General features: G+C 44.0%; 1 protein-coding gene across 4 annotated transcripts in view; it reads right to left on the reverse strand.

Annotated features, from left to right (window-relative positions):
* PIAS1 (protein inhibitor of activated STAT 1) overlaps positions 1 to 27,374 on the reverse strand; it is an 88,975-nt gene that overhangs the window by 42,535 nt on the left and 19,066 nt on the right. For 3 of the 4 annotated variants that reach the window (XM_059714527.1, XM_059714526.1, XM_019477710.2), the window contains exon 2: positions 8,163 to 8,607. In XM_059714527.1, coding sequence (XP_059570510.1) covers positions 8,163 to 8,607 — 445 coding nt within the window. Of the gene's footprint in view, positions 1 to 8,162; positions 8,608 to 17,086; positions 17,338 to 27,374 lie in introns of those variants that run through there. The other variant, XM_019477709.2, reaches the window with a different exon arrangement.

A 27,374-nucleotide genomic window follows, 5' to 3' on the forward strand; every position in this document is an offset into this window, starting at 1 on the left:
TTCTCACATATTTTTAAACCCCGGGACTTGAAGTTCAAATCCCAAACTACATTCAGGCACCTAAACATGAGCAGGCTGCTTTTCCGGGAGCTGTGCACCTTTGCAAGCCCCACTAAAGCAACTGCTTTCTGCAGATGTTGAGCACAGGGGCTTTTTTGGTTTTAAATCAAGTCCCCTAAGCATGGCTTTTGGAAACCAAACGCAGGCATCTAGATATGAAGATTCTGGAGTCAATTCCTAACAGCACCAACATCAATTGAGATATTATTGAAGGTATGGAGCTAACACTGCAATATTCCTGTGAAGGAAAGTGTTTTTCAGCTACATGCATCCAAGTGGCTGAAATGCTAGAAACAGCAGACAAAGGCTGTGACCACTTGAAATGTAGTGAAAAGCTCAGTTCTGAGCCCACCATTTATATAATGCAGATAACCGAGTTGCTATTGATGTCTACAATGACCAACATCTTTATCTCGCAGAGGGAGAAAAGCGCCGCCTGTGAAATCCCAATGTTTAGGTCTCCTTTGAGAGCTACTAAAGAAAATGAGAATCTTCCCATTTCTCTCCATACCCAACGTGGCTCGTCCTCCCACTTACAGACAGGATTGCAACCTAAGATGAACGTGCAAGCTTGTAAGATCAAGTTTAGCAAAGCCCATAAGCACAAACTTAACTTTCATCCTAAATTGACTATTTTTACATACTTTGCTGATTTGGGGTTATAGTTCACTCTAGCAAAGCTTTCACTCTCAGTTAAAAAGATGGATCCCACTATAACCTGGGACAGGCAACTTCTCCAAAGATCAGCCACTGCTGGATCCGTTCAGAAGAAATGTACTGAAATGTCTCATCATAGGGGAGACCTTGATTGTGAGGCGAGCTATGCAGAAACTAAGCAATCTGCTAGAGTGTACTCGGGGGAAAAAAAAATCTCCTTAGCAGAAAAGCTAAAGTTGATTTAAACTTCCAACGCACTTCAAAAAAACCCCCAGAGAGCCTATACTACAGAATGACTGGTTTTTATAGCTGAATTCAAGGGAGACCACATACAAATAAAAATTAAGGTCAAAATAACAAGATATTAATGTACCGCATTTCTGGTTTAGTTCAGCCAACCACAGGAACAAAACCAAGTCAGCACTACTAGAAGAGCTGCAGAAACGGAAGTCAAAACACCAAGTCCTTCAACTCAGGTCGGAGCTTTCTGAACCTTAAACAGCACGCATATTCAAAACAGTAATAATCACAACGATGCACTAGCAGGAGCTGATAAAAGCTTGATTCCACTCACAAACCTCACCAGCGGTTACGCTCAGCGTGGATCTACCTAACAAGACGGGAAAGGCAGCAGTAGCTTGCAAAGTAAAGTTTCATCTGCATCCAAACAGGACTCAAAGCGCATACAGTTGTTTAGTGAATAAATCCCAGACACAACCAGCCTCCCACACTTCACCACGATCGCTATCCAAGAGTTATACAATGCACACTCGGATGCATGAAATGGCCAAGCGTTTGCTGAATTCTTATCAATGATTTACCATTTCTTAAAACATTTATGTTAATGCAAACGTGCCAATAACTAGCAGGTGGGCTAACTGCTTCCTGGAATTGCGCAAATGAGTGAGATCCTTGCCCCAGCGAGGTCAATCATAGCTTTGCTCTCAACTTCCACGGGCCAGGATTGCCCCAAGGATATTACGTTCAAAACTGCAAAGTAAAATCTTCTACCAAGCTTCAAGGGAGCCATGAAGCCAGCCTTTTACAAAGGTACAGTTGTCTGACCAGAAGTCCTCGTCTCCTCCTGCTGTTGAAGGCAAAACCCCAATTTCCATCAAGGTACCTTTAGATTTGGGATGAAGTAAACAGGAGATTATAGTGGAGCATAACTAATTTCTTGTGGAAAAGTCAACTTCCCATGGCATTTGTTACAAAAAGCAACTTCAAGAATTGCTGGGTTTTTTGAACACACATTCCCTGTGGTGTTGCGTACAGGGAAGTAAAGCTGTGAACTATTTACAGCACTCTTCAAAGCTGCAAGAGCTGAAACAATAAGAAGTTGCATTTAAATATACATCCTCTTGGGGGGAACTCTGATGGTGCTCAATTGCCTCATACTGCTAAAAACCAGAAAGATCAAAGGTATAAATGTTAGGGGCACAGGAGCCAAATTCTAAAACCCACTCTGATGAACAAATAATTTAAATCCCCCAAAACAATTAGCATTGCCCAAAATAAATATTTTTTGGACAATCAGATTAGGCAAAATCTTTGTTTTATGGAATCCAATAGACAGTCAATTACTTTAATAGGATCTTAATTTCATACCCATCCCAAGTACTTTTACCAGTGTCATTTTGCAGTAATCATATCCGTTATAAAATATTTCACGTACAAATTTTAAGCCTTCCAGTGAACACCAGCTAGCCTGTTGAAAGCAGACAGCATTTTTAAGGGCTCATTAAGTTCTTGCAGGTTATTCGCTATTTCTAATTTCATATATCGACTTCAAGGTTGATTTTTTTAAACCCACACCAGTCCATACAGCTTTGATGTTTTGAGCCTTTAGAGTTCAGAATACTCTCGTTTTTCAAATTTAACAGGTTCAGAAGACTGGAAGGAGAAACAAGAAAGCAAAAATTGTGAAGGCACCTGGTATACTAGAAGTCAGATCCTAGTGAAGACCTAATAAAAACCCTGGAACATCAGATTTCCAATGCAAATGTCACATTTTTATGGTAGACAAGGTTCTTTGGGCAAACGTGATATCTTTTATTAGACCAACTAAGTAGTTGGAAAAAATGTTCTTCGCAAGTTTTCAGGCACAAACACCCTTCTTCTGGGATAGGGCGAGTCTGCTGGTGTGTAAGCACTATCATCATCAATGCAAAGCATATAAATACATATATTCAAGCTAGTACAGTACAGTCTGATACAGTAGTAATGCTAATCACACATTTTAGGGCTAAACATCATTCCACAAGGTAAGCAAAGTTATAGTTATGCTCATCGCATGCTTCATCAGCAACATCCTCTTTATGCTACAAGTCAGATTGTGACAATATTGAATATTTTATTGATATCATATATTGAGACCAACTATTCCAAACACCTACTGGTTTAAAATTTGGCTTTTACAACATAAATAGTGCAAAACAATCATCATTTAACAGAAAGTATAATATATCAATCAGCTATTAGCATAACCTGCTTGGCAAGGATTTCACATCATGGCAACCTCACCGTCTTCCTCAGTTTCCTAACAGAGGAACAGAGTTGGCAGCGTTGCGTCAGCTGTAAAACAGTCCAATTAATTTTCATACACGCTTTTTCTGACGACTGCGAACACAGGATGACCTTCAGTTAGATTCCTGTCTGAACACGAATTCTGTTCCCAGGTTTAGCTATGGTGTCAGGCCATCCCAGTAACCCAAACTAGAACTTCTTAACATATGTGTGGATGCATGCAGCTGGACTGAGATGCACCCATTTTTTTTTTTTTAATTGGTGTTACAAAGGAGGATCAATTCTCCTTCGTAATATTTCTTGAACATGTTCCCAATTTTGTAATATTTTTGTCAAGGTTTCCATTTCTTCCACATAACTTGATCCAATTCCTTTTGAACTTACGAAGTTTTCACCCATACTCAGGTAAATTAGAGTTATTCTGGCAAAGGCCAGGGAATTATAAGAGATACTAATCAGCCTGTATTAGGTGTTCTCCAATACAGATGCTTCCTTCAGTTTGCAACACCTGAAGTGGCCAACTTCCTCCGTGACCCAAATCCTGTGCTCCACTGAGCTGGGACAAAGAACACGCATTTTCATGTGAAAAGCAAGCCTACTTAGGCAGCCCTCTCCGGGCTCAAATGGATGTGTACATCCCTTCAACTCCCAGTTCTCTTTTGGTATTTATTTATTTGTTGTTTTTTTATTTTTTTAACTTCAGGGGTAGAGAAGCAAAGCAAGAGCCATGCACCAGAAATGCTCTAAAAGCAGAAGTGAGAGAATCTGCTGGCTGAAGAGAACGGCAGGGATGGATCTGTCTACTACTCCACGCCCTGCAGCCTGCTACGCTCGGTTCTCAAGAGCACAGAGCTGGTTTAAAGGACTAGTTTAAGTCCAATACGGCTAGATTACTCTACTGCCCTCGTAATGATGTAGCTCGGTGCTACAAGACCCATGGCGGACTGCAAGCCTGAGAGGGCAAAGGAGATTAAGCAGCCGTCAGGCAGTGCCCAACTTTCCATGCAGCAGCTCCTGGTCAGGCAATCTGCAGCCAGCTGCTTTAAATGGAAGATGTACATGGGGAAGAGGAAACAGAACAGCTTTCCATTTTCTGATCAGCTCCATCCAATTCACAGGCCCAGACTATTGCTGGAAGACACTTGACACAGTCTAGAACAGTCTGAGGAAACAACCAATAGAAGCTTTTCCTTCTTTTGTTCTTGACAATAGAAATAATGGGTGGAAAATGCCATTTTCTGATAACATAATGTATTGAATAACTATAAAACAATACAGCCTGTACCCAAATGCTGTACTATGCCAAAAGATATCGTTTTGTGTTTTGCACAATAATGTTTTCCTCTCGCTGTAGGGCAAAAATTGACTTCCAGCAACTTGCCAATCCACAAATCTGCCTTCAGTTGAGACGGGCTGGGGCGAGCGGGGAGAACCACGTGCAGGCACAAAGATCTCTCCATTTCTGGGGTCCACGGAAGCCAGTCTGTACTTTGAAAAGGATGAAGGAAAACCTGGCATCAATAGCTCTGCGCCGAACCCCAGCAGCGTCGCTGATTGACACCAAGAGATCTGACTCACATGCCATTTCTGAAGAAGGGAACTCGATTTTCAAACCCCAAGTCAAATCCCCAGCCCGTTCTCATCGTGGCAAGAGAGGTATGAAACCAGCTTCCCCATCAAACTCGGAGAGAATCCAAGGGGTAAAGGGAACTGAAAGACCCTGAAGTCAAGCCAGCATCCAAACAGGAAGCTTTGCAAGCGCCTAGCACAGGCATCGGCCATTTGAGAACAAAGTGAAGATGCGTCACGTGAAAAAACGAGTTCCTCACAGCAACAAAATGGAGGCCAGAATAATTTGGGGCAAACATCTACCCAGTAATCTAAGGCAGGCTGTCCAATTTGTAAGCGGCCAAGGGAACCATGAGCCGCATCACTGGGGACCGTAGACCCCAGAGCCCATGCTAGTGTGAACCACAGGCCCCCAACCCCACATGGGTGACCCCCTACCACCACTGCGCTGCATTCACAGGCAGCCACTGCACCATAGAGGCAGGTGGTACCTACCCCCTGCCATGTGCCCCCACATCAGCTCCGCGGGCTGCCCAAGCACTGTTGGCTGCACCAGGGTGGGAGCAGTTAGTCCAAAGCTGAGGGAGGGGGAGTAGGGGTGCTCCGCTAGAGATTTCTTGGGCTGATACCGATGGCCGATTTTTAACAAGCCATATTGGCCAAAACCAATCCGATTGCCCATACGTGGCCCAGCAGCTTGGAGAACGGCGTCTGACTAGTAAGTCTGTTGTGGGGGAATGGGCGTGGGGGCAGACCGAGGCCCCTGCAGTGAGTGGGACTGGGGCAGGTACTGCACAGCTGGGGTGGGGCATGGGACAGAGCCACGGCTCGTCCGGAGGGGTGTGGGGAGGAGGGGGAAGCTCCCACTGCTGCACACACCCTGGGAAGACATTGGGGGGGGGTGCCCCCAGATCTGTGTGCTGGACAAGGGTGGGCTGCTGCTGGGGGTTGCACCAGGCTCTTCCCAGCCCAGCCCCCAGCCCCAGCTCACCCTCACCCTGCACACATATCCAGGGACACATGCCCTCATGCCCTCCCGGGGTGTGTGCAGTGGCGGGAGCCACCCCCTCCTCCCCACAGCTCTGTCCCACTCCCTGCCCCGGCTGTGCAATGCCTGCCCCAGACCCACTCCCTCCCTCACTGTGGGAGACTCAGTCTGCTTCCCCGCCCCCATGCCCCTTCCTTCCCCAACACCCCTTCCCCCAAAATAGACTTACCAGCCGGATGCTGCTCTCCATGCTGCCAGGCTGTGCTCCTGGTTGCCTGCATGCTGCAATGTGCTGCGGCTGTGCATGCATCTGGCATTTACCAGCGACATTAACAGCCAAAAAAAAACAGACTGCCAATAACGACAATTTTCCTTATATTGGTGCCAATACAATATGGGACCGATGTATCAGTGCACCTCTAAGGGGGAGCCTAGAAACCCCAGCTGCAGTAGCAGTCGGAGCGATAGGGAGAGTGGTGGCTGGGTAGGAGCCTAGGAGCTGCACATTAAGTCCTCATGGTCCGCATACAGTCCAGAAACTACCAGCTGGTCAGCCCTGTTGCGAGATGTTAACTAAAAACCAGCATATCCAATAATGTAGAATATGGTGGAGATGTTAATAGCACAGCCTTCTCGTATCCTATAGTGAGAGGCACAGCAACTGTCAAGAAGGTTACGTCTGAAAGTTTCAGATTACTAAAAAGTGGGTTTTTCTTACCAGAATATGCAGTAATTATTTTTCCTCATCTTTATAAAAAGATTTTTTTTCCCTAAACCATCCTTGTGATGTCCGCAGAGAGTGTTGCTACAGACTAGAATTACTGTTTACTTTCCACTACAAGAAGAAACCAAAAGCACTGGTTCTTGCACACATGCATCGAGGAGCTCCTCCCCTCCCAGAAGAGGAGAGAGGAAAAGTACTCTCAGGATTAGAGGCATAATGGAGGGAAAGTACCGAATACATGCGATCCAACCATACCCCTCAGTGCTAAATAATTCATTTCTAAAGCACTTGGCATGATTTTAAGCTGTACCCATTATACTCACCCATTTCATTGTGAAAGTTCACACAAGGAGAAAACTCCCTGCCATGTATAAACTGCTCGAGCAGTAAGACATGACAAGGCGTGAATTATGATCTCTTAATTTAGGTTTGGTTTATTAGGCATGAGGCTGACAGTAGAGTGCTCTCACCACAACAGGGAATGAATGGATACCATAATTCATGTGCTAGAGTGTCTTACTGAAATTAAAGCATTATACTGTTACTTTTAAAAGTATTTATAATACTAAGTGATGAGACACATTCTGAGCAGCTAATTATCCAACATTACAGTCACTGCCTGGAATTTCTATGAACCAATTAAGAGACTCCAGACTAAAGCAAAGCCAATATCGCCCTCTTTTAGAGAGAAGTTCAACGTTACGCTCAGTGCATTGAAACCAGAGTACACCGATTTCTGTTATTCCAGAAGCTGTTAATCATCTGGTTTCCATTTCATTCTTGTGAGTGCCTCAGTCCATAACAAGTGAAAAACTAAGTAGACAAGCTGCTAGACTTGCCGGCACACCTCAGTAGCAAGTTGTAGAGCAACAGCACCAAGACTGGACACTGTTCACCCAGGCACAGCTGTGTGTATTGGCATAAGCTCTATGGTTACAACCTGTTTTGATAACGAGCAGATTTCATATTACCAACGTTCCTCCAGGCTTGGAAAGGAGAGCAGAGGCCATTCAAACCGCAGCTGGAGATAGACAGTGCACTTTTCAAGATCAGTTAACAAATTTTGCAAAATGGTTTTGTATTTAACTATAGTATTAAATATCCTAGTGGACTAGGCAAGCGTTTTGTAGACAAAGTAAAACACTATAGAAATCAACCTCTAAGTATTAAGTCTGTACGGGACCAAAATGATTATCTAGTTTAACCTGCTGCCTTACACTGACCAAATATGTATTTTTTTCTTTGACAGGCCTAAATATTGATTGATGAACTTTTTGACTGAGCCATCTGCTCTGAAGTGCTCACGCTTCCTTATTTTTAATGAGTTCCACGCCCTAACAATAGTTTTCTGCCCAATCCACGCTCCTGTGGGGGCACTCATGTACCCGGAACTGGCGACATTTCTTTGTAGTTTAACAATGTTGAGTCAACTTGCAAATGTTGGTGCATCAGATGCATCTCCTTGCGTGCCACAGAATAAGCTGCTCCATGAAGCAATCATTACACTTACCCAAAAATAACATGGCTCAAAACTCTGCCTGGATGCAGCATTAAACAGTGTACACGCTAGTGACTGAAGTCATCCATTATTACTGAACATAAATTCAATATACAGCATTAACAGTATTACAGCCTTACCTAGACTGGTAGGTTTTATCAGTTCATCCAGTAAGTCGTAAAAAGGTAATTTCTGAAGTTTGATGTCTGGATGGACAGGGTGGAGTGCGGAAGTAAGGTGGGGCAGTTCCAGTTCATGCTTAGGTCCCAGGAGAGAAACAGGAAGCAAGGGTGATGCTGCAGGGTGGCCATCGTAAGTGAGCTGTGGAATGGTAGAGGGTGACAAAGTCGCTGGCATGGAGCTTGAGTGTACGCTGGGGAGAGACAAGTCTGCAGGCGTCATGATTTTCTGAGGGAACCTCCGCCTGTAGAGTTCTTTGATTTTCATTTGCACAGCAGGGCTGCAGCCAGCCTTTAACAAATGCAGAGCTTTCGTGAGCAGTTCGTGTTTGCGTCCGTGCTTGTTCCTCCCCGCGTATCCCAGAAGTACTTGCAGCTCCGAAACTCTAAGGCTCATAACCATTTGCTTGAAGACAAACAAAAATTCATCAGAATTAGTATTTCAGCTAAGGTTAATACTTTTCTGCATCTTAATCCTTCTGAGCATAATTGATTTAGGCCATTATTTCTCCCTCATCCTTGACTTGAAATACGAACTTGAACAAAATCTTATTTTAAGTGCTGGCAGCTATACGGATATAGAAAGTATGGGGAGGGGGCTTGTCATTTTTATAGGTATTGATTTCTAATTTGCTACAGATGATCCAAGGCCTTAAAAGCAAGGGAGAAATTTGGACCAAAGGGGATGAAGAATTTTCCTGTGGAGTAGGATAAGTTACCAAATCATTACTCCAAAATTTAATTTTCCTTCTTTCCCACGTACATTCATACCAATATAATTAAAGGCCTCATCATTTTGATTCCAGAAAACACAGCCAGATGTTAGCAAGTATTTAGCAAGCTCTCCAACACGTGTGGTACAGCCACCAAGTTCTCAGACACTGCTTGGACTTCTGCCACAGGAAAATTCTGCAAAAGGGGTCTAACAAAGTGCATGAATATGCTAATTACAAAAGAGACAGAGAAAGAGAGAAGCATCTCCTCTCCACAACTCATAGCTCATCAAGTGACAAGCACCAACTACTTAAAGTAATTTCAAAGTAAATGTTGCAATGCATTCTGCTTAGGCATCTGTCTTTGAAGGATGGCTTTGTCCATGATCGTATTCTTAAGGTTGTTTTACTATGGCCTATCCTCATTTGAGCAAAGTCAAAATATGTCAAAGTAGAAAGGAAAGGTACATTTCTTTTACCTAATGGTTTAAGTTCTTTGCAGTCACTGCTCTGTTCTTTCTTCACCCTCTTCCCCATTTCAGCTAGTTAATTTTCAGCATCCTCTTTTGCCCAGCCCCTCTCTCACCCCTGATAAATTGGCAGACACCTTACATGAGAATAATACAGCTGTGATTCCTTTAGCCCTTTTAAGCTACTAGCATAGGCCAAACTTCAAAAAACAGAATACTTACAGTGACTGTACTATAAGCACTCTCTGCTTAAACTTGAACCCTTTCTTTAAAAGAAAAATGTTAATTTTACAGCTATACAAAAGTAGATGTCCTTATAGCCTGTACGTGGCAAGACCTCTAAAAGATATACCACCAACTTAGTTCACCTTACAATCCTTTTTCTTAGCCACCCAGAGTAAAGACATGACTTCATGCTGACTTACTCCTTTGGTGTAGGAGCTCTTATATGCGTATGACTTCTAGCTAGGTGGATAAAAAGACAGCGGTCACAGTCAAAGCTTCACATTTGCCAACATTTAGGTTTGGCAAAGCTGGCATTTAAAAATGGGTGACAGAATTGGGAACTAGAAACGGGGTGGCAGAAGTGGGAACTAGTAATGCCAGAGTGTTCCCAGTGTTTTAATTTAACTATAAATCTACATGTGTTTTGAGGGAAAGGAAGTGTCTACAAGTTTCACAATGACTTAGAGGGGGTTTATCTTTGAGTTTCATGAAATCTTCAGATGCATAATTTAGGTTGGAGACTGCAATACAAACATTTCCCTCATCTCCCTTGCCACACTTGAGGGGGTTTTGGTTTTTGGGGGGAAGTGGCAGGGACCCTGCCTTCATTCATTATTATGGTTGCTGGTCCTTTACCCTCGAATCTTGCTACTCCCCAAGCTGTACTGCTGAATGAAAATGTATGGCTAATTAGATCAGGGGCTGGCAACATTTTTTTTTTTTTTTTTGGGGGGGGGGGGGGGGGGGGGGCGGCCCGGCAGCCTGACAGGGCCTGAACTAGGACTCAGCAGCCACGACTCCTCAGCTGCGGGATGAAAGCCCTGCGGGACAGAGCCCGTGCTGCCTGACTGCAAGGCATGGGCAGAGCTTGACCTTGCCAGAGCCCCGGACAGCCGGCTGCAGCATGGTGCAGGGGCAGTTCCATTGCACCAGGACCCAAAGGCTTGTCGACCCCGATCTAGACCGATTTCATTAGCTAGGGAACCAAGGGGAACCCTGCACACAAAAAAGGAGAAAAGAAAGAGAAATCTCTATGTGCACATGTGCTTCCCCTTTTGCGTAGCAGAAACCAAAGAGATACAGAAGGCAATTTTCTCTTCGGTCACTGCCAAGGACTGGGCCCCCTTCTACTGAGCACCCAAAGGATTTTCCTGCAAGGGAGACATGGGAAAGTCAAATGCCCATGATGCAGCACCCCAACAGAGCTCTGGGGTTTGCCGCATGGATCTCGTAAGATTTTATTGAATGTTTCCAGATGTCAACTGATAAATTTCAAGGGGATATTTATGAGGTGCTGCCGAAACGGCTTGTGTCCGGGCCAAAACAACTGCTATCTTATAAATCAAATATTCGCAGGGTCCAGCGTAAGAACTGCTGTAGAGTCCACACTTCTCCATTTGCTGCATAAATGTGCTGGGCCATTATTTTTTTAAACGTTGCACTGCTAGCACTTGCGGTTATGAAAACAGCCCTAAAGATGCAAACTGGGTATAAAAGGGACACTCTGTAGACTTCCCCAATTTTCTAAGCCTTCTGAAACAAACCATCATCCTAATGTGTAAACGACTTTGTCATCATAAACAGTTAACTCTGAAACCTAAAGTGACAGATTTAATCAAGACTCCGATTTACCAGAAACATCAAATCTGCACATTTACCCCAAACCCAGCCAACCCCACGTTCCTTAGAGATCAAAAGCTCCAGCTGTCTCTGATCCAGCTCCCCAAACTGCCAACTTCTGTCCTGAGATCTCCCCTGCAATACAGTGTGGTTAGGTCCTTCCAATAGGAGTCTGCAGCATGCAAGACTGGAAGAAAGAATTTAATTTTATTCAAATGCGCACACACTTTACTAATGCATTATTCATTTTCATCTGAATTTCATCAGGTCACCTGCATTATTTAAAGTAAGGAAAAGTTGTCACCGAATTTCCAGCCTGTTACAGCAGAGGTCCAAGTACCTTGCTGCAAAGACCACGTGGCCTGGCTATAACCGAGAGGTCTGCTGGACTCTTTTACAGGTGCAAATGGTCCACACTCTGCCAGACGTAAGGTAATTTTTTGCACGGATTTACTAGGTAAAGAACATGAGATGCTTGAAAGGAAGAGCGGGTGTTGTAAAGAGACAGCAGCATTTCAGCCCCAACACAAAATGGTGACAGAAAGAGAAAGTGCCACTTGCATACATCAGAGACATGAACGCACTTGGTTTCAAGCGACCCAGTTGTAAGCAGCATAATAAGTTGGATAGTTATAACCAAAGGGCTTAATATCCACCATTTAAAGTCAGCGCCTCAGCAACCAGAATCACCCTGAGCTCTGCAGTTTTGCCATGAACCAGCAGATTCAATTCTTGGGTCTCCCCAAGGTTTCTAAAGTGGATAAAGAAATTATATGTTCTAACTGGAAGAACACTCCATGATGCAATCTTTTTGCCCTAGAAGTACTCATATGTTGAAAGCGTGGTTAACCGTGTAGGAAGATTCATTAACCGAACCAAGCAGTTCTTCACAATCTTTCTCACCGTGAAGCTGGCACTTTAACTCTTTTTTCTTCCTTTAAATAAAAAGAACTAAAAACTACCCTTATATTTGCAACATTAAGTAGTGAAAGTTAAGGTGTACGTACTACTGTCTATTATAGGAATACCACCAACAGGAAATCTTGTCTATTTAATTGGGGAAAAGAAGTCAACATTTTAGTATGTTCGGGGCCAACTTGGCCATTTCTGCGGTTTCCTCCATTTTCAATTTTATTTGTGCATGTGTTACTTGTCGTGGCTGTCACTTAAGAAAGCTACATGAAAACCAGGAGCCAACTAAAGCATTGCCTACCTGCAAACGTCTACCAACACAGCATGGAAGTCAGGGGTGTTAAGAGGTGCCACCCCTGCCTGACAGCCACGCTAACAGAAACCCCAGCATAGATGCAGCCATACTAAAACCCATGCATTTTCTAGCACAGCTGGTTTTACCGGGGGACGGATGGGCATGGCGTGCCAGACTAAGTAGCACTGGAAAAGCCAGGATTGTACTGGTGAAAACTGTAGCCGTGCTAGGGGTAGAAACACGTCCCCTGATGTCTCATTTGTGCTGCCATAAAATACTTTATGGTGGCAGAAGCTGAGAGCAAGCAGAGGTCCTACACTTTGTCCCACCACATCAAAGGAATGAAGAGTGGTGCAACAGAAGGTAGCCATAGGCTGCTGCTCTAATGTGGCACGCAAGGGGAAGAGCTAGATTTGGGGCTCCTGAGGCACCTCTCAGAGACCTCTCGGAGGGAGGCGGTAGTCATGGGGGACCTAAACTACCCAGACATCTGCTGGGAGACGCAGACAGCAAAGTCCCACCGTTCACGCAGGTTCCTATCCCGTGTACAGGACCTCCACCTGACACAGGAGGTACATGGTCCCACTGGGGGGAATGCCATACTGGATCTGGTATTGGCAACAGGGGATGACATGATAGGGGACCTCCAGATCGGTAGCCATCTGGGGGACAGTGATCACCTAATAATAGAATTCAACGTAAGACGGCGAGTGGGTAAGGTAACTAGTAGGGTGAAAGTGCTAGACTTTAGGAAAGCTGATCTCAATGCACTCAGGCAAGGACGCACTGCAGAGTAGGAGTTTTGAAGAGATGGGAGCCCAGGAAGGGTGGCTGTGCCTTAAGGAAATGATCCTTCAGGCACAGAGGGAGACGATCCCGATGCGAGGAAAAAGGGGGAAAGGGGGCAAGAGGCTTCCTTGGCTGACCAGAGAAATGCAGAGCAGCCTATGGGCTAAAAGGAGGGCATATAAAAAGTGGAAACGGGGAGAGATTACCAAAGAGGAGTATACCTCCTCTGCTCGCACTTGTAGGGAGGCAGTTAGGCGGGCCAAAGCTACCATGGAGCTGAGGATGGCATCCCAAGTTAAGGATAACAAGAAATTGTTTTTTAGATATATAGGGAGTAAAAGGAAGGCCCAGGGAGGAATAGGACCCCTGCTAAATGGGCAGAAGCAATTGGTGACAGACAGGGGGGACAAGGCTGAACTCCTCAACGAGTTCTTTGCCTCGGTGTTCCTAAGTGAGGGACACGACAAGTCTCTCACTGGGGTTGTGGAGAGGCAGCAGTAAGGCGCCAGACTGCCATGCATAGACCCTGAGGTGGTGCAGAGTCACTTGGAAGAACTGGATGCCTTTAAGTTGGCAGGCCCGGACGAGCTCCATCCGAGGGTGCTGAAGGCACTGGCCGACATCATTGCAGAGCCACTGGCAGGAATATTCGAACACTCGTGGCGCACGGGCCAGGACCCGGAGGACTGGAAAAGGGCCAATGTGGTCCCCATTTTCAAGAACGGGAGGAAGGAGGACCCAGGCAACTATAGGCCAGTCAGTCTCACCTCCGTCCCTGGCAAAGTCTTTGAAAAAATTATCAAGGCTCACATTTGCGAGAGCCCGGCAGGACAAATTACGCTGAGGGGAAACCAGCACGGGTTTGTAGCAGGCAGATTGTGCCTGACTAATCTAGTCTCTTTTTATGACCAGGTTACAAAATGCCTGGACACAGGAGGGGTGGATGTCGTATACTTAGACTTCAGGAAGGCCTTCGATACGGTATCCCACCCCATACCGGTGAACAAGTTAAGAGGCTGTGACTTGGATGACTGCACGGTCCGGTGGGTGGCGAATTGGCTAGAGGGTCGCACCCAGAGAGTCGTGGTGGATGGGTTGGTATCGACCTGGAAGGGTGTGGGCGGTGGGGTCCCGCAGGGCTCGGTCCTTGGACCGACACTCTTTAATGTCTTCATCAGCGACTTGGACGAGGGAGTGAAGTGTACTCTGTCCAAGTTTGCAGATGACACAAAGCTATGGGGAGAAGTGGACACGCTGGAGGGCAGGGAACAGCTGCAGGCAGACCTGGATAGGTTGCACAAGTGGGCAGAAAACAACAGGATGCAGTTCAACAAGGAGAAATGCAAAGTGCTGCACCTAGGGAGGAAAAATGTCCAGCACACCTACAGCCTAGGGAATGACCTGCTGGGTGGAACAGAAGTGGAAAGGGATCTCGGAGTCCTAGTGGACTCCAAGATGAACATGAGTCGGCAGTGTGACGAAGCCATCAGAAAAGCCAATGGCACTTTGTCATGCATCTGCTGATGCACGATAGAACAGAACCAAGGAGGTGATACTTCCCCTCTATCGGGCACTGGTCAGACCGCAGTTGGAGTACTGCGTGCAGTTTTGGGCGCCGCACTTCAAGAGGGATGTGGATAACCTGGAGAGGGTCCAGAGAAGGGCAACTCGTATGGTCAAGGGCCTGCAGACCAAGCCCTACGAGGAGAGACTAGAGAAACTGGACCTTTTCAGCCTCCGCAAGAGAAGGTTGAGAGGCGACCTTGTGGCTGCCTATAAGTTCATCACGGGGGCACAGAAGGGAATTGGTGAGGATTTATTCACCAAGGCGCCCCCGGGGGTTACAAGAAATAATGGCCACAAGCTAGCAGAGAGCAGATTTAGACTGGACATTAGGAAGAACTTCTTCACAGTTCGAGTGGCCAAGGTCTGGAACAGGCTCCCAAGGGAGGTGGTGCTCTCCCCTACCCTGGGGGTCTTCAAGAGGAGGTTAGATAGGCATCTAGCTGGGGTCATCTAGACCCAGCACTCTTTCCTGCCTATGCAGGGGGTCGGACTCGATGATCTACTGAGGTCCCTTCCGAGCCTAACATCTATGAATCTATTAGCTCAGTGGTGGGAGAGTAGGGGCAGCATGAGCTGCTCGCACTTTCCAGCCAACCTGGGCACATGATCTAGGGGCCTGAGGGCCGGCCCCTCAAGCTCCTGGAGCACCAACCCACTTTCCCTGCTTACAGGCCACGTCTACACAAGTGGCAGACTGCCCAGCTGTTATTGCAGACTCATTTAGTGCTTGCATAAGCAGGTACTAAATGCATAGTACTTGCATAAGCAAGTATTAAATGACTGCATAGCAGCTGATGTTACTTCACTGTACCATTGCCGCACATTTATTTTTTCAGATGCTACTGCACAGTGGCAACAAGCTACTGCACAGTAGCGTTACATCATGGTTAATGTCCGCCAACGCTACTGTGCAGTTGGAGCGAGATACTGCACAGCAGCTTGCTGCTATTGTGCAGTAGCATCTCATGTAGATGCACCCCACATACCCCAGGGTGCCTCTGGGAAGGTACCCCAGGGAAGTCGGGGTTCCCCACTCAGCCAGCCCCACTTCTGCAATCATGGGGGACAGGTCTGGCTGAGCGGGCTTTCCCTGCTCACCCAAAACTGCCTCCAGAAATCACATCACCCCTTATCCCTCATCAAGGGCAGGACGAGAGGCGATATGCATTTCACCCAGTGAAGCAGATCCACTGTGCCCAAAACACTGCAGCACAGCTGAGCTGCTTGACCTGGCGATATCTATTTCTAGCTTAGTACTTCGTCCATACAGCACGCTGGCACGGCGCTCCTAGCACAGGCACAGCCTAGGTGTTGAAGCAGTGGTACGAACAATATGCCACACACTGTCAAACACAAAAAGTGAAACTGAAAAAGCAGTAATTTTCTCTGATCAGTCAGAGCTAGTCTATACTTAAATATATGTCTTTCACATAGTTATATCAATAAAACCCTCCTAGTGCGGACTCACTTATACCAAAAAAAGTGTTGCGCCAATGTAGCTATTTTCAGTTCACTCAGCAAATAAACTATAGTGACAGAACACCTGTATAACTGCATCTGCTGGTATAGAAACATCACCTACAAACACGCTATAACCCTACACTGACAGCACCATACTTCCTAAGGTTTCTAGTGTAGACTCAGCCTTGTTATCAAAGGCTTGAATTTTTAGTATAGTAGGTAAAATTTTCAAAATGTTATTTAAAATGAATGCCTTCAAGTCAAAGCTCAAGCCCAGCTCAAAATATATTTGATCATGCAAGAGAGACTGGAAATGCTTTCTTTGATGGGACTGCATGTAGGTATGAATTCAGATAATTTTCCTGTATCTGTAAATACATATCCACAAACATATAAGATTGCATAACTAGAAAGAAGTTTGTTTAAACAAAATCTAAAATGTAAGAAGAAAAAATGCAAATCATCTGCCACTGGAAAAATTATAGTAGTTTTCAGCTCTCTCATGCACCAGTCTGACTGCCTGTTTTGCATAGTTAAGATTTTTACAAGGAAACTAAGGGATTTTCAAATACAACACACCCAATATCAAAATACTGGTTTTGATACTGTTACATATTTTGGTATCTGTGTCATAAAGAAGCATACCAGCAGCTACACAGCCTCTAAAAAAAGTCAGCAAAGAGAAGCCAGGACAAAAGAAACACTGTCTAATTGGATACCAAGTTAAGACAAAAAAGGAACATTGTTTATATGGGACTTTCCAGACTAATAGGAAACACGTGGGTTTTTGAGTCATCAGTCATGACCTTCTGGTATTAAAAGGTTGGAGCTAACCTGTAAACACGAAGCTGATATTTCTTGTTTGGCTGTAACGCTAATATATAGGTCTCTGCCACAGCATTGGTCATGACTCATGAGCCAGGACATCGACGGTCTTTGGCAATTAACTTTACTTCTGTGTTTCTACTGTAGGGGTACAACACTCCGCGTCGGAGGGCCACTTGCAAGGTACACCGTCCAGTGGAGGACCACCACTCCTGGGATCAGCTCTGATCTGGTCTATGTCCTCAATATGTCGGCAAGTGGGAAACCTGAACGGCACAGGCAGAGATTAATGAAGTGCAGCATAGCTTGGACATGGACTTGCTATTTTGCTTTTTCATTTAATAAAAACAGTTATAAAAAGAATTGGGACAGGCTGTTGGGATGGACCTGGCAGCCTGCAGTCTACCACATCTGCAAAGTGGGAACATTTTACTACCAGCGTTTACTACTTCTGGGCAGCATGAAAATTAAGACATTCTGAAAGACAGAATAAGTCTACTAGGATTATTCAATGCTAAAAATACAAAATAATAATCACCATCATTACTGATTATTATTATTATTATTATTACGTTGCCTGCAGGTTCGCTCCACACAAAACCCCATCTGCCCCTCTCTTCTAACGAGGTGATGTTTCCCCGTTTGTGCCGTCTCTCTTTCCAACCAAACCACTACATTTCAGTTAAACTAAGGCTTTGGCAAGCAGTAAAGGTAAAAGACAAGCTCTGTATGATTGAGGGCAGAGGAGGGGGGAGGAGATTTTTGCCCAGAGCCACACCACGATGACTAAAACAAAAAGCCCCAAGCTCTTCAGGCTACACCACAATCTTGGCAGCACAAGCTCGCAGTACGTCACAGTTACTGACAGGCGCATTTAAAGCTCGGGACTAATGGATTGCCTGTACCCGTCACGTGACGGGCTCCACTTTGGCGGCACTCATGGCAATCCTTGCCTTTCATAAAACTTCACTGTGCATTAAAGCATCTGTTTTGTAGATGTCCCAGGTTTTAAAAAAAATTCCTTTGCTAAGATTGTGCATCTTGCTTAACTGCCACATGACCCCTGGAAAACCAGAGCTCAGAAAGGTATGGAGAAGGGAGGTTTTTAAGCCACTGAGGTGCTTGGGAAAGCAGAAATACTAGAGCTGGGGAAGTAGGTGTCCAGCTCCTAAAGGCCAAACAGCCAAGAAAGGAGACAGACACAGGGTCTGCACCTAGAAGCACACGTGACAATGAGCAAGGAAGGAGATGCAGACCCCAAAATGAGCGGTCTCCACTTACCATTTAGGAATGAGTTCACAGCCACAACAGCTGGTCAAACACGATAGCTAGAGCAATCTGGAAGGACAACCTGATTCAGAGCTTTACTAGGCTGGTAGACTTGCATTAAAACATGCATTTGAATGGGCATCAGACCACAGCGACTAACACTGCACAGGTCCTCCGTGACACTACACCCATTTCCCGCAAGGTCACACTCAGTACTGAGTAAATCCAGTTCCTTATATAACTTTTAAGGAATCTGAACATATTCACAGACATTTGAACATAATCACAAATACGCTCACGTTGCAAAGGGTGGGGAGGACAAGAAAAGACACATGCATGCTCGCACACGGTGTAAGAAAGAAAGGCAGCGGGAGGCAGGGAAAGAAGCCAAAACATGAAGAAAAGCCAAAAAAGTGACAGGGAAATGAAGGAAAGGACAATAGAAGGAAGAAGAGGAGATGGGGCAATACTACAAATTGTGGTGAACGTACCCATTTAAAATCAAATAAAAAAGAAGTTTATTTTAATTTTAAAATACCAGGTGTTGAAAGGTAGCAATAGCCTCTGAAACAAAGACCAAAGACAGGAAGGGAAAGACAGACTGCTCTAACTCTGGACTCCTTGCCCCCTGCCCATTTGTGATCATCATCATCACCACCACCGCTGTGGCCACCATTTACTTTATCCACAGGTACCAAAATCAGCACGTACTGCCAATGACCTAAATACAGTCACGACAGCATTGCTACTTTCTCGTAGAAAATATACAGCTCTAACAATTTTCTGCTATTACCAGTTGCTCTGTTATTGATTCCGAGGAAAAAGGTAAGGTGAAAACCCATTAAAAAGGAAGAGCAGCCATTTCACAAGCCCTTTTACGGTTCTTTAAAAAAAAAAAAGTCAGACTATACCAACAACCTATGAATGCATTTTAGAAGTCTCTCGCTGCTCCATTAGAAGAATGAGTTTAGAAGACACGAAGCCAGACATTAAAAATCAGAAGCATTTTAATATGACATAAAATGGGACTTGGTCTTCCCAAACAGCCAGTTCTGTGAAGATTTATACCCATACACAATTTACAAGGGTCTATTCAAATCCTTAAATGCTTGAAGGATTAGGGCATATATTTTATTAGTAAAAATCAAAGTCAAGTTACTTGCAGCAGGTACTTCTGACGCTACCTGCATGTTCCAGACAATGTGAAATGGTTTTACAACAGACAAAGACAATAAAAAGGAGAAATGTCTAATAACTACACACTGTTGCACTTACGGCACAAAAATTAAGTCAAAATCAACATTTAAAAACTGTCTGAGGTGCTCAACACCCAAAGCATCCAAGGGCAGGAGCCCTGGGTGCAAGCAGTCCAGGGAACCTAGCACACGGTACTCGGCTCTAAAATGGGTCCCAAGACAAAAGGTGCATATAAAGGTCTTCTTCTGAGAATCGCCCTATAAACTACTATGCTAGGAAATCTATGGAGCATGATCCTAAAACCTGGTTTCAAAAGGTGGTCCTTGAAAGGGATCCTTTTTCCTAATGAAAGCCATCCTGCAGTGTTAAATCACAGTATGGAAAAAGGGCCACAATCAATCTCAATACACCTCCAGCACTCAGCTGTAAAAATACCTTGTCGCATTGCCAGATGCTTCCTAGAAACTACAAGCAGATCTCTCTGGATGGTCTCGTACAATTATCTTGCCCCTGCCATGGAGCTTGACATTTTAGGTGCTTGAGATCTTCTGAATCTGCTTCAGAATTTTACGGCCTGAACCGCTGGAATCCCGAGACCCAAATGGACTGAACAACTACCACAAACCAGTAAGGTGGCAGGCAGGGAGGATAAATATTCTTGCTCTATGACAAAGGCATATGTCCTAGCCTTAAATCCCATTTGCAAGAAGACTTACGCCAGCACACCGCTGAAAGAGGGCTATAAAAACTGAAAAATCAGCCAATTGAAAATTTGCAAGAGGGAGTAAGACAAAAAAATTCATGGAAGCCCAAGACCCTCCATGACAGGTTGTAACTCCCTGCATTTGTCTAATGCACACAGAACACTAAAAGGTTGAAGTTACAGTAATTCAATATGGAGGGGAGGCAAAAGCAGAAAAGTACAGTAATAAATATAAAACACCATAACCTTTAAGGAGGTTATTGCTATTCATATGGAAAAATTCAACTGTTTTCCAGCGTTGTACTTGCAATTTTTTTGCAAGGGCAATATAAAAGAAAAAAGAAAAGAAAAGCTATCTAACAGGTAGGTGCCAACTCTGTATTCCTGTAATAAATGTGTAACGATATGGAGTGCTAAGAAAAGCCTTTGCATAATATATATTTATGCTCAAGGTGAGTAGTTTGTGGCCATGCTGGTTTAAGTACCTTACTATTTTTAATGTTTTGAGCAAACACATGCATTCACTGGTCTAGCCTGCAGCAAACTATCTTACTGGTTAAAAACTCAGTGTTTGAATGATTGTTGCATATTGCAAGTGTCAAGATAAATTAAGCTGGAATTTGATCCGGACTGTAAATTCTCTCTGCTCTGCAGCTGCCCACAGGTGGGAACACTTCACTTCTATTTTGTTTTTGATAGTATTGTTGTTTCCCTCACTCCCATAGCCTGGACGTGACATAGAGTTTCAGAAAAGTCAGATGTTGCTTTCTTCATCATATTCTGCCATAGTTCCTGTCACTTTTCCAGATAACGATAGCTACATGCTTTTGAATATATTAATTCAAAACAGCTTAAACATTTCATAGTTAGTAAAAATAATTTTTTGACATGTAACACGACACACATACAAATCTCTTGTCTAGTGGCTGGCTGATTTATTGCAGACTACCTTCCTGCGTATTGATTTAACATCTCCAAGCTAGCTCTATCGGGTGTCTGAAATCTGCAGTCTTATGTCGAGTGAATTTAGGACCTAAAAACAATTCCAAACCCGTCGTGGGAGTCCAGGACACATCAACACATGGTTGGGAACCTGTGTCATAGTAATGGAACAACTGAGCGGGGGCCAAACTTTTCGTCAGCCATGCTACAAATTAATTGCATGCCCTTCCCGAGTGTCACTCTGATCCCCCTCCCCACGCCCCATCTGCTGCTCTGCTTTCTGCTTCCTCCCCTGTGCTCCCTGCCCAATTTGCAGCTCTGCCTTCTGCTTCCTGTCCTCCCCGCCCATCCCCTTGCACATCTGCTACGTGGCGCACACGGAGGCTACCCCTGCCACTTCTGACACTCGTGCAACCCCGGAACACACCAACTTTGTTTTGTTTCAAGTTTGTTGGCTAAACTGCAGACAAAAAAAATATCTGAGGTGGTTTTAAGACTAAGATTTTAAGGAAGACCAATGACAGTGGGGTCTGAAGCTGCCCAATTAGAAACACCTTTAATGGGATTTTGTTTTTAGAAAGTGGATGCCTGCCCCGTCTTAAAATAAGGCCTTCTGAAGGTGTCTCAGGTTGGGCAGCAAAAAGCCATTACCTGTGGAAATCTTAATCACAATAACGAAGTAAGATGAGAAGAACCCTCCTGCCTCTTCCATAAGGAGCCAGACGACCACCTACAGAGCCAGTGTGAGAGAGGCTCTTTCTTCCTGTACTGCTCTGTAATTAGCTCTGCAATATTTTCACCCTGAGAGACACGCTTGATACATCTCAAAGGCCATCTCCGTTATGGTCAGCTGCTTGAAGCCCCTTTAATTTGAAATGCGGATTTTATTTAAAAAGCCATCTTTGAGCTAATATGATCCTTGAATCAACCTGACAAAAAAATAAGCTTCACTTTAAACTGCTAAAGTGGTTTTTAGTCACGCTTAACAGATATCCTTTGGCAATGAAACTGAAGCCTCCAAAGCAGTCGCATCCTGCTCCAGAAGTGCTTATGCGCAGGAGGCTACAGCTTGCCTTTAATACCATCACATTTCCATATCCGATTCATGCGAGATGTCTTTACAGGATACATCCCCACCAGGGAGATCTCAACTGACACACAAGATCAACTAATGCCAAGAGCATACAAGGAGCAAGTGTGTGTTTGCAAACAAGCACATCTGTCTGGAGCACTGGCTACAGAATAAAGCTGATTGATCTCTGCTTGGTTGGAGCAATGCTGTTTTGCATGCAAGCACTTACAGGTCCCCATTTTCCAAGTGCGCACCAGGAGAAGGGGCAAAACAAAAAAAACAACCTATTAGCACTTGAGCGTTCCCAGGGCTGATTTCCTGGGCTTTCACCTACTCCTGTACCAAAAAAAATGAGTTAGATCTCTGTATGATGCCTACCACTGCTGGAGACAGAATTATAAGAAAAGTTCTGGTCAGGAAAATCCATGATATAGGAAAAACCATCAATATTTAGCAGTCACTGGAGGAGGAAGAGAAGGAGCATGACAAGATAAGGCAATTAAATATACATTTTCCTTCCACTGAATGACTGCCAGCCATTACGATCAATCAAAAATTCAGAACTCGGTGCCATCCTGCCCGCATACTGAAAAGCATCCCATGCTCGCTCATCAGTGAGGCCTGGCGCAACTGCTACTCTCGAATAGCCTCAACATAGTACTTCACCATATTTAAGTTGTATTTGACTTCACTTAAGTTGCATTTGATTTTAATCCACACCAGAAGCTTTATTTGTCTCACTAGGTATAAAAAGTTTATCATCTCTGGCATTGAATAAAGTTGCAAAATATTGTAGTAATCTTTCATTTAGTTCTAGGAGACTCCATTTTTTTCCAAGTACATTCAACCTTTATTTTCCCCTGTGCATTTAGTCTTGCAAATGGGAATGGTGTTTGCAATGCAACCCACTAGTATGATTTTTAAGATAAGTAACTGCGAAAAAGGCAGTTTAGACCATCTCTGGATATGAAATATGTGTCTCTGTAAAGGATACAACAGCTTGAATGAGTAGAGACTAATGACAGACACATCAATAGATAAGAAATGTTTGCAAGACAGCCTTGCTGTCAGATAAACCTGGCCTTTATTTAAAACAATTTTTTATTTTTATTTTTTTTTTTACTTTTGACTAAGCCTTCAGCTGGGTAATAGGATAGTTTAATTCCTGTGTAATGATCTTCATCAAAGCCCAACCAGGCTACAAATATAACATGTTAATGGACCCAGCTACACAGTTGGCACTTGACCCAATTACAATATGGCTAATGGAGAACAAGAAAAGATGTGTAAAAATAAATAAAGTAAAAATCACATTCACTAGCAGTCCAGTCATCTACAAAACATTCACAATCAATGCCTACCTTCTTTTCCCAGCAGCATCCCTCTTCCTCACACACACACACACACACACACACACACACACTCTTGCCTCTTACAAGTCATAATGCAGGAAGTGTCAAACTCAATTTTTTATGTCTTTTGCAAGTCATCTGAAGTTCCAGATTTTCAAAAATGTAAACTCTGCACGCAGAGCTCTGGGCGGGGGTGGAACAGAAAGAGGTCACGTATATGTGGAGAGCTAATTATACTAAAATGGTGAGCACACCACAATACACAAATAAAAGAGAGGCAACCAAGTGAATCGACTAAATGTTGAAGCTCTGGGATTTTTGTTGTTTTTTAATATTGGCTACAGATACCGACCACCACTTGCACAGAATACATTTTTCAAGGAAATACGGACTGAGAGGTCTTATGCTGAACAAGAACACAACCGAAATTTACTGTAAGCAGCTCTCTCTGTCAAGAATTTTTAAAAAAAGAGACGCCCACCGCAGAAGTCTGAAATGTCTCCAGTGCAACATGCACAAGGACTACTCTTGCTTTCAATTTTGATTAAATTTGGTACCTCTTAACACTCTGATAAATGCATGCCCCTCCTCAGTCTTGCCAGACACATTAACTGCTCATTCTGACCAAATAACTTTTGTTCCCAAAGCACAGAGGTATATTTGCCTTTGAGTTAATGAAAGGCTCAGTATCTTTTCATACAGTTTCTTTTGAGAGCTGCAAAGTGACTGGTTCTTCATGCCCCATGAGCTGTTGTCATGCATCAAATCTATACTTCTCCGGGTTTTATTTATTTATAACTGGTTGGTATTGAAGTTTGGAGTGGTGCTATTTACTTACTTTGAAATAAGACTATCCCGGAGCACATTCATTTTAAACAGTGTAAACTGTGCAGTCATAGCATTAGAAACCTACTGCACAAAACTGTTCTGAGTTTAGACATTTTACTTCCTAGGCAGCAACAGAGGAGGTAGCAGCAGCCTGCACTGTCATTCATTACTATGGATCGCTGTAGGAGTTTCAGTTTACAGCCTAGTGTCCAAAGTTACTGTTAATGCTGGATTCGGAACTGCATTTTGAAGTAGGTGTATACTCCCCGCAACCCACCAAGTCACTGTGTCTAGACCCTGATGGGTGACAGACATGAGTGAACAGATGTCCCACTTCCTTTATAACCGTCCCCCTAAGAAAAGTGACAGGATTCCCGTCTTCCGGCATTAGGGCACCCATGCTCATAAAAATAATCTCACTCAATGTGAATTCCCTGTCCTTGTACATCACACCAGGAAGCATCTAAAAGTGATTCCTAGTTGTCAGGCTTGTCTACACAGGGCACTATCCCAGATTAACTCCACGCGTGGACTCGTCTAACATAACTCCATATGTGGACAAGCTCTTAGTGTTTTTTAAAGATGGTACCTTTCATTACAGAATATAAAGGCAGAACCAAAGCCACAGGACCCACAAGAAAGTTTGTTACTGGCTTTGTCAGCACAGTGACTACACTATTAGCCATGAATAGTACTTCGGCGGCACTCAATTTGATGGGAGAACTGAGATGACTGCCCAAAAGCTACATACAGAAATTTCTGCTCTGTGGATTTGTACTGAATGGCCAAACCTGACATTCTAATCCTTGATCCAAAACTGACACTGTAATCCATAAAGAATCCTAATCCTTGATATGCTGGGGGGATGAAACAAGCACACATTCAGATTTTGAGCACTATTCACTGGTTCTCTCATCCTCCCCCCACTTTGTGGTTACTGCTTCTACTCTGGACGCCAGGAAACATGCTTTGTACAAATCAAGTTCTACTTTCTCCTCACGTCTAAAGTGACCCCTCCCTGCCCACAGCACCCATGCTGTTAGGAGATGCACCCACACAAGGTTTCATTCATTTAGGGATCAAGAACCTTATTTCTTGGAATACTTTTAAGCAGATTTTTGGAAGTCTCCATCTCTCTCTCCAAATGAGAGACTGATTGCATATACACATTCAACAAAAATGTCTCTTGTCTCCTTTATATGAGCTTTCTTAACTTATCAAAGCTGGAGACACATATGGAAGTGATAAGACAGAGGAAAGAACCTGAACACCCCTCCCTCCTTCTGTCCCTATTCTGGAAAGCAACTGGAGTTATCATTATAAAGCAGGAGAGGCTGCCTGGGGTTCATGCTCTCTAGTGTGTGGTGAGCCTTAGTCCTTCCTAGTCCAAACCAGTTTTATAGGCTGGCTGGCTGGAGGCTGAGGCAGAACCAAAGCAAAATTATTCCACTGGGTCTTCATTTTTAAGTGTTTGGTTATAGCTGGTCAACCTGGAGTCATTCTTCTCTTTCCTGCCCATTTATTAGGCAGAGCCTTGGAATTAAAATCAATGCATTCACACATCAAACACCATTCCAGCAGGCGGACTAACACGTGTTATTCATAAATTCACAGGACAGCTTCCATCTGTCACAAACCTAAATGAGCAAGTAAATGGACAACACAATACCATATGAAACTCCCATGTTGATAAATACAAGACGACATACATAGCGGGGTGGGGAGTAAACGTTAACTCGCTCGTACAACTAAAACACAGTAAAATACATGAACTCTGGAATAGGATTTAAGCGTTTCTAGGAGAAGCTCAGTGTGCAGTTGCAGCCAAATAAGCAAGCAGCTTTAGGATCCTATTCAAGAATACAGAAATTATGCTGTGCTTCGAGTCAGTGCTTGAAGGTTTGGAGGAGAAGAACTTTTAGGTCGGCAGCTTACCCTACATCTGCCTGCAAGGTTTCTCTTCTGACCAGAGTGGGTGCTGGGACAGATAAATAAAATCCCCATTTCTAAATACGTTTTAAAAACTTGCGCGGTGTAAACTTAAGTTAGACTTATTATTAGAAACAAGGCTGGTGGGGGAAGGAACACTATTCACGAATCATTAGTAGCCTTGCTTAAAAAAAAAAAAAAAGATAATACAACAGGTTCTTAGAAACCACAGCTTTCGGGAAAAACCTGAAATAAAAACCTGTGTACGTTGTAATGGTTATGTTACTAGGGATATACATTACTCCAGACATTTGTAGGCAGGAGTCGTATGCAAATGTGTTCTCACTGCAAAAGAGCCTGGCTCTAAAAATAGTGCAAGTGCCACAAAAGGAAAAAGAATAAGGCAGATAACCACGGCTTGTTGAGAAATGACAATTTCCACTTGTTGAATCTAGGCGGAACCTAGGTTTAAGCCCGGAGATAATTGGCAGCAGCAGGAGGGCAGCACACTAGCACGGCCTTGCTTCAGTAACAGCTCTGCAGTCCCTACCTTCCCTTCCTTCCAGCCTGTGTTTTCATTTTCTCTCTCACCGGCTGCTAAAAGCAGTGTCCAGGCGCTGAGACTCTCTTGGAATACCAAATAAAAGTGGTTTCTCAGTCATTCACCTTCAAAGCGAAGATAGCAGCCAGTTATACCTCCCCGCAACAACACTGCAGCTCTCCAATCTTATTTCTGCTGTCACCAAGCCCTTTCAATTGTTTGCAAGCGGCACCGGTCTACATATTATTCAGACCACAGTTCCATTTTCTTTGTATAACGCTGCATTTTACCCAAGGCTCCATTTTGAGGCCAGTTTATGTAGCAGCTCCAAATACTGCATAATCCAGGCTACCAGGCTTAAACGACAATACTATTTATATGTGGACAAGGTTCTTCGGGTAAATCCAATATCTTTTATTAAACCAACTCAAATAGTTAGAAAAATTCTTCTTATTTGTATGCGA

The sequence above is a fragment of the Alligator mississippiensis genome, chromosome 11 (assembly GCF_030867095.1).
Source record: "Alligator mississippiensis isolate rAllMis1 chromosome 11, rAllMis1, whole genome shotgun sequence".
Taxonomy (NCBI): Eukaryota; Metazoa; Chordata; order Crocodylia; family Alligatoridae; genus Alligator; species Alligator mississippiensis.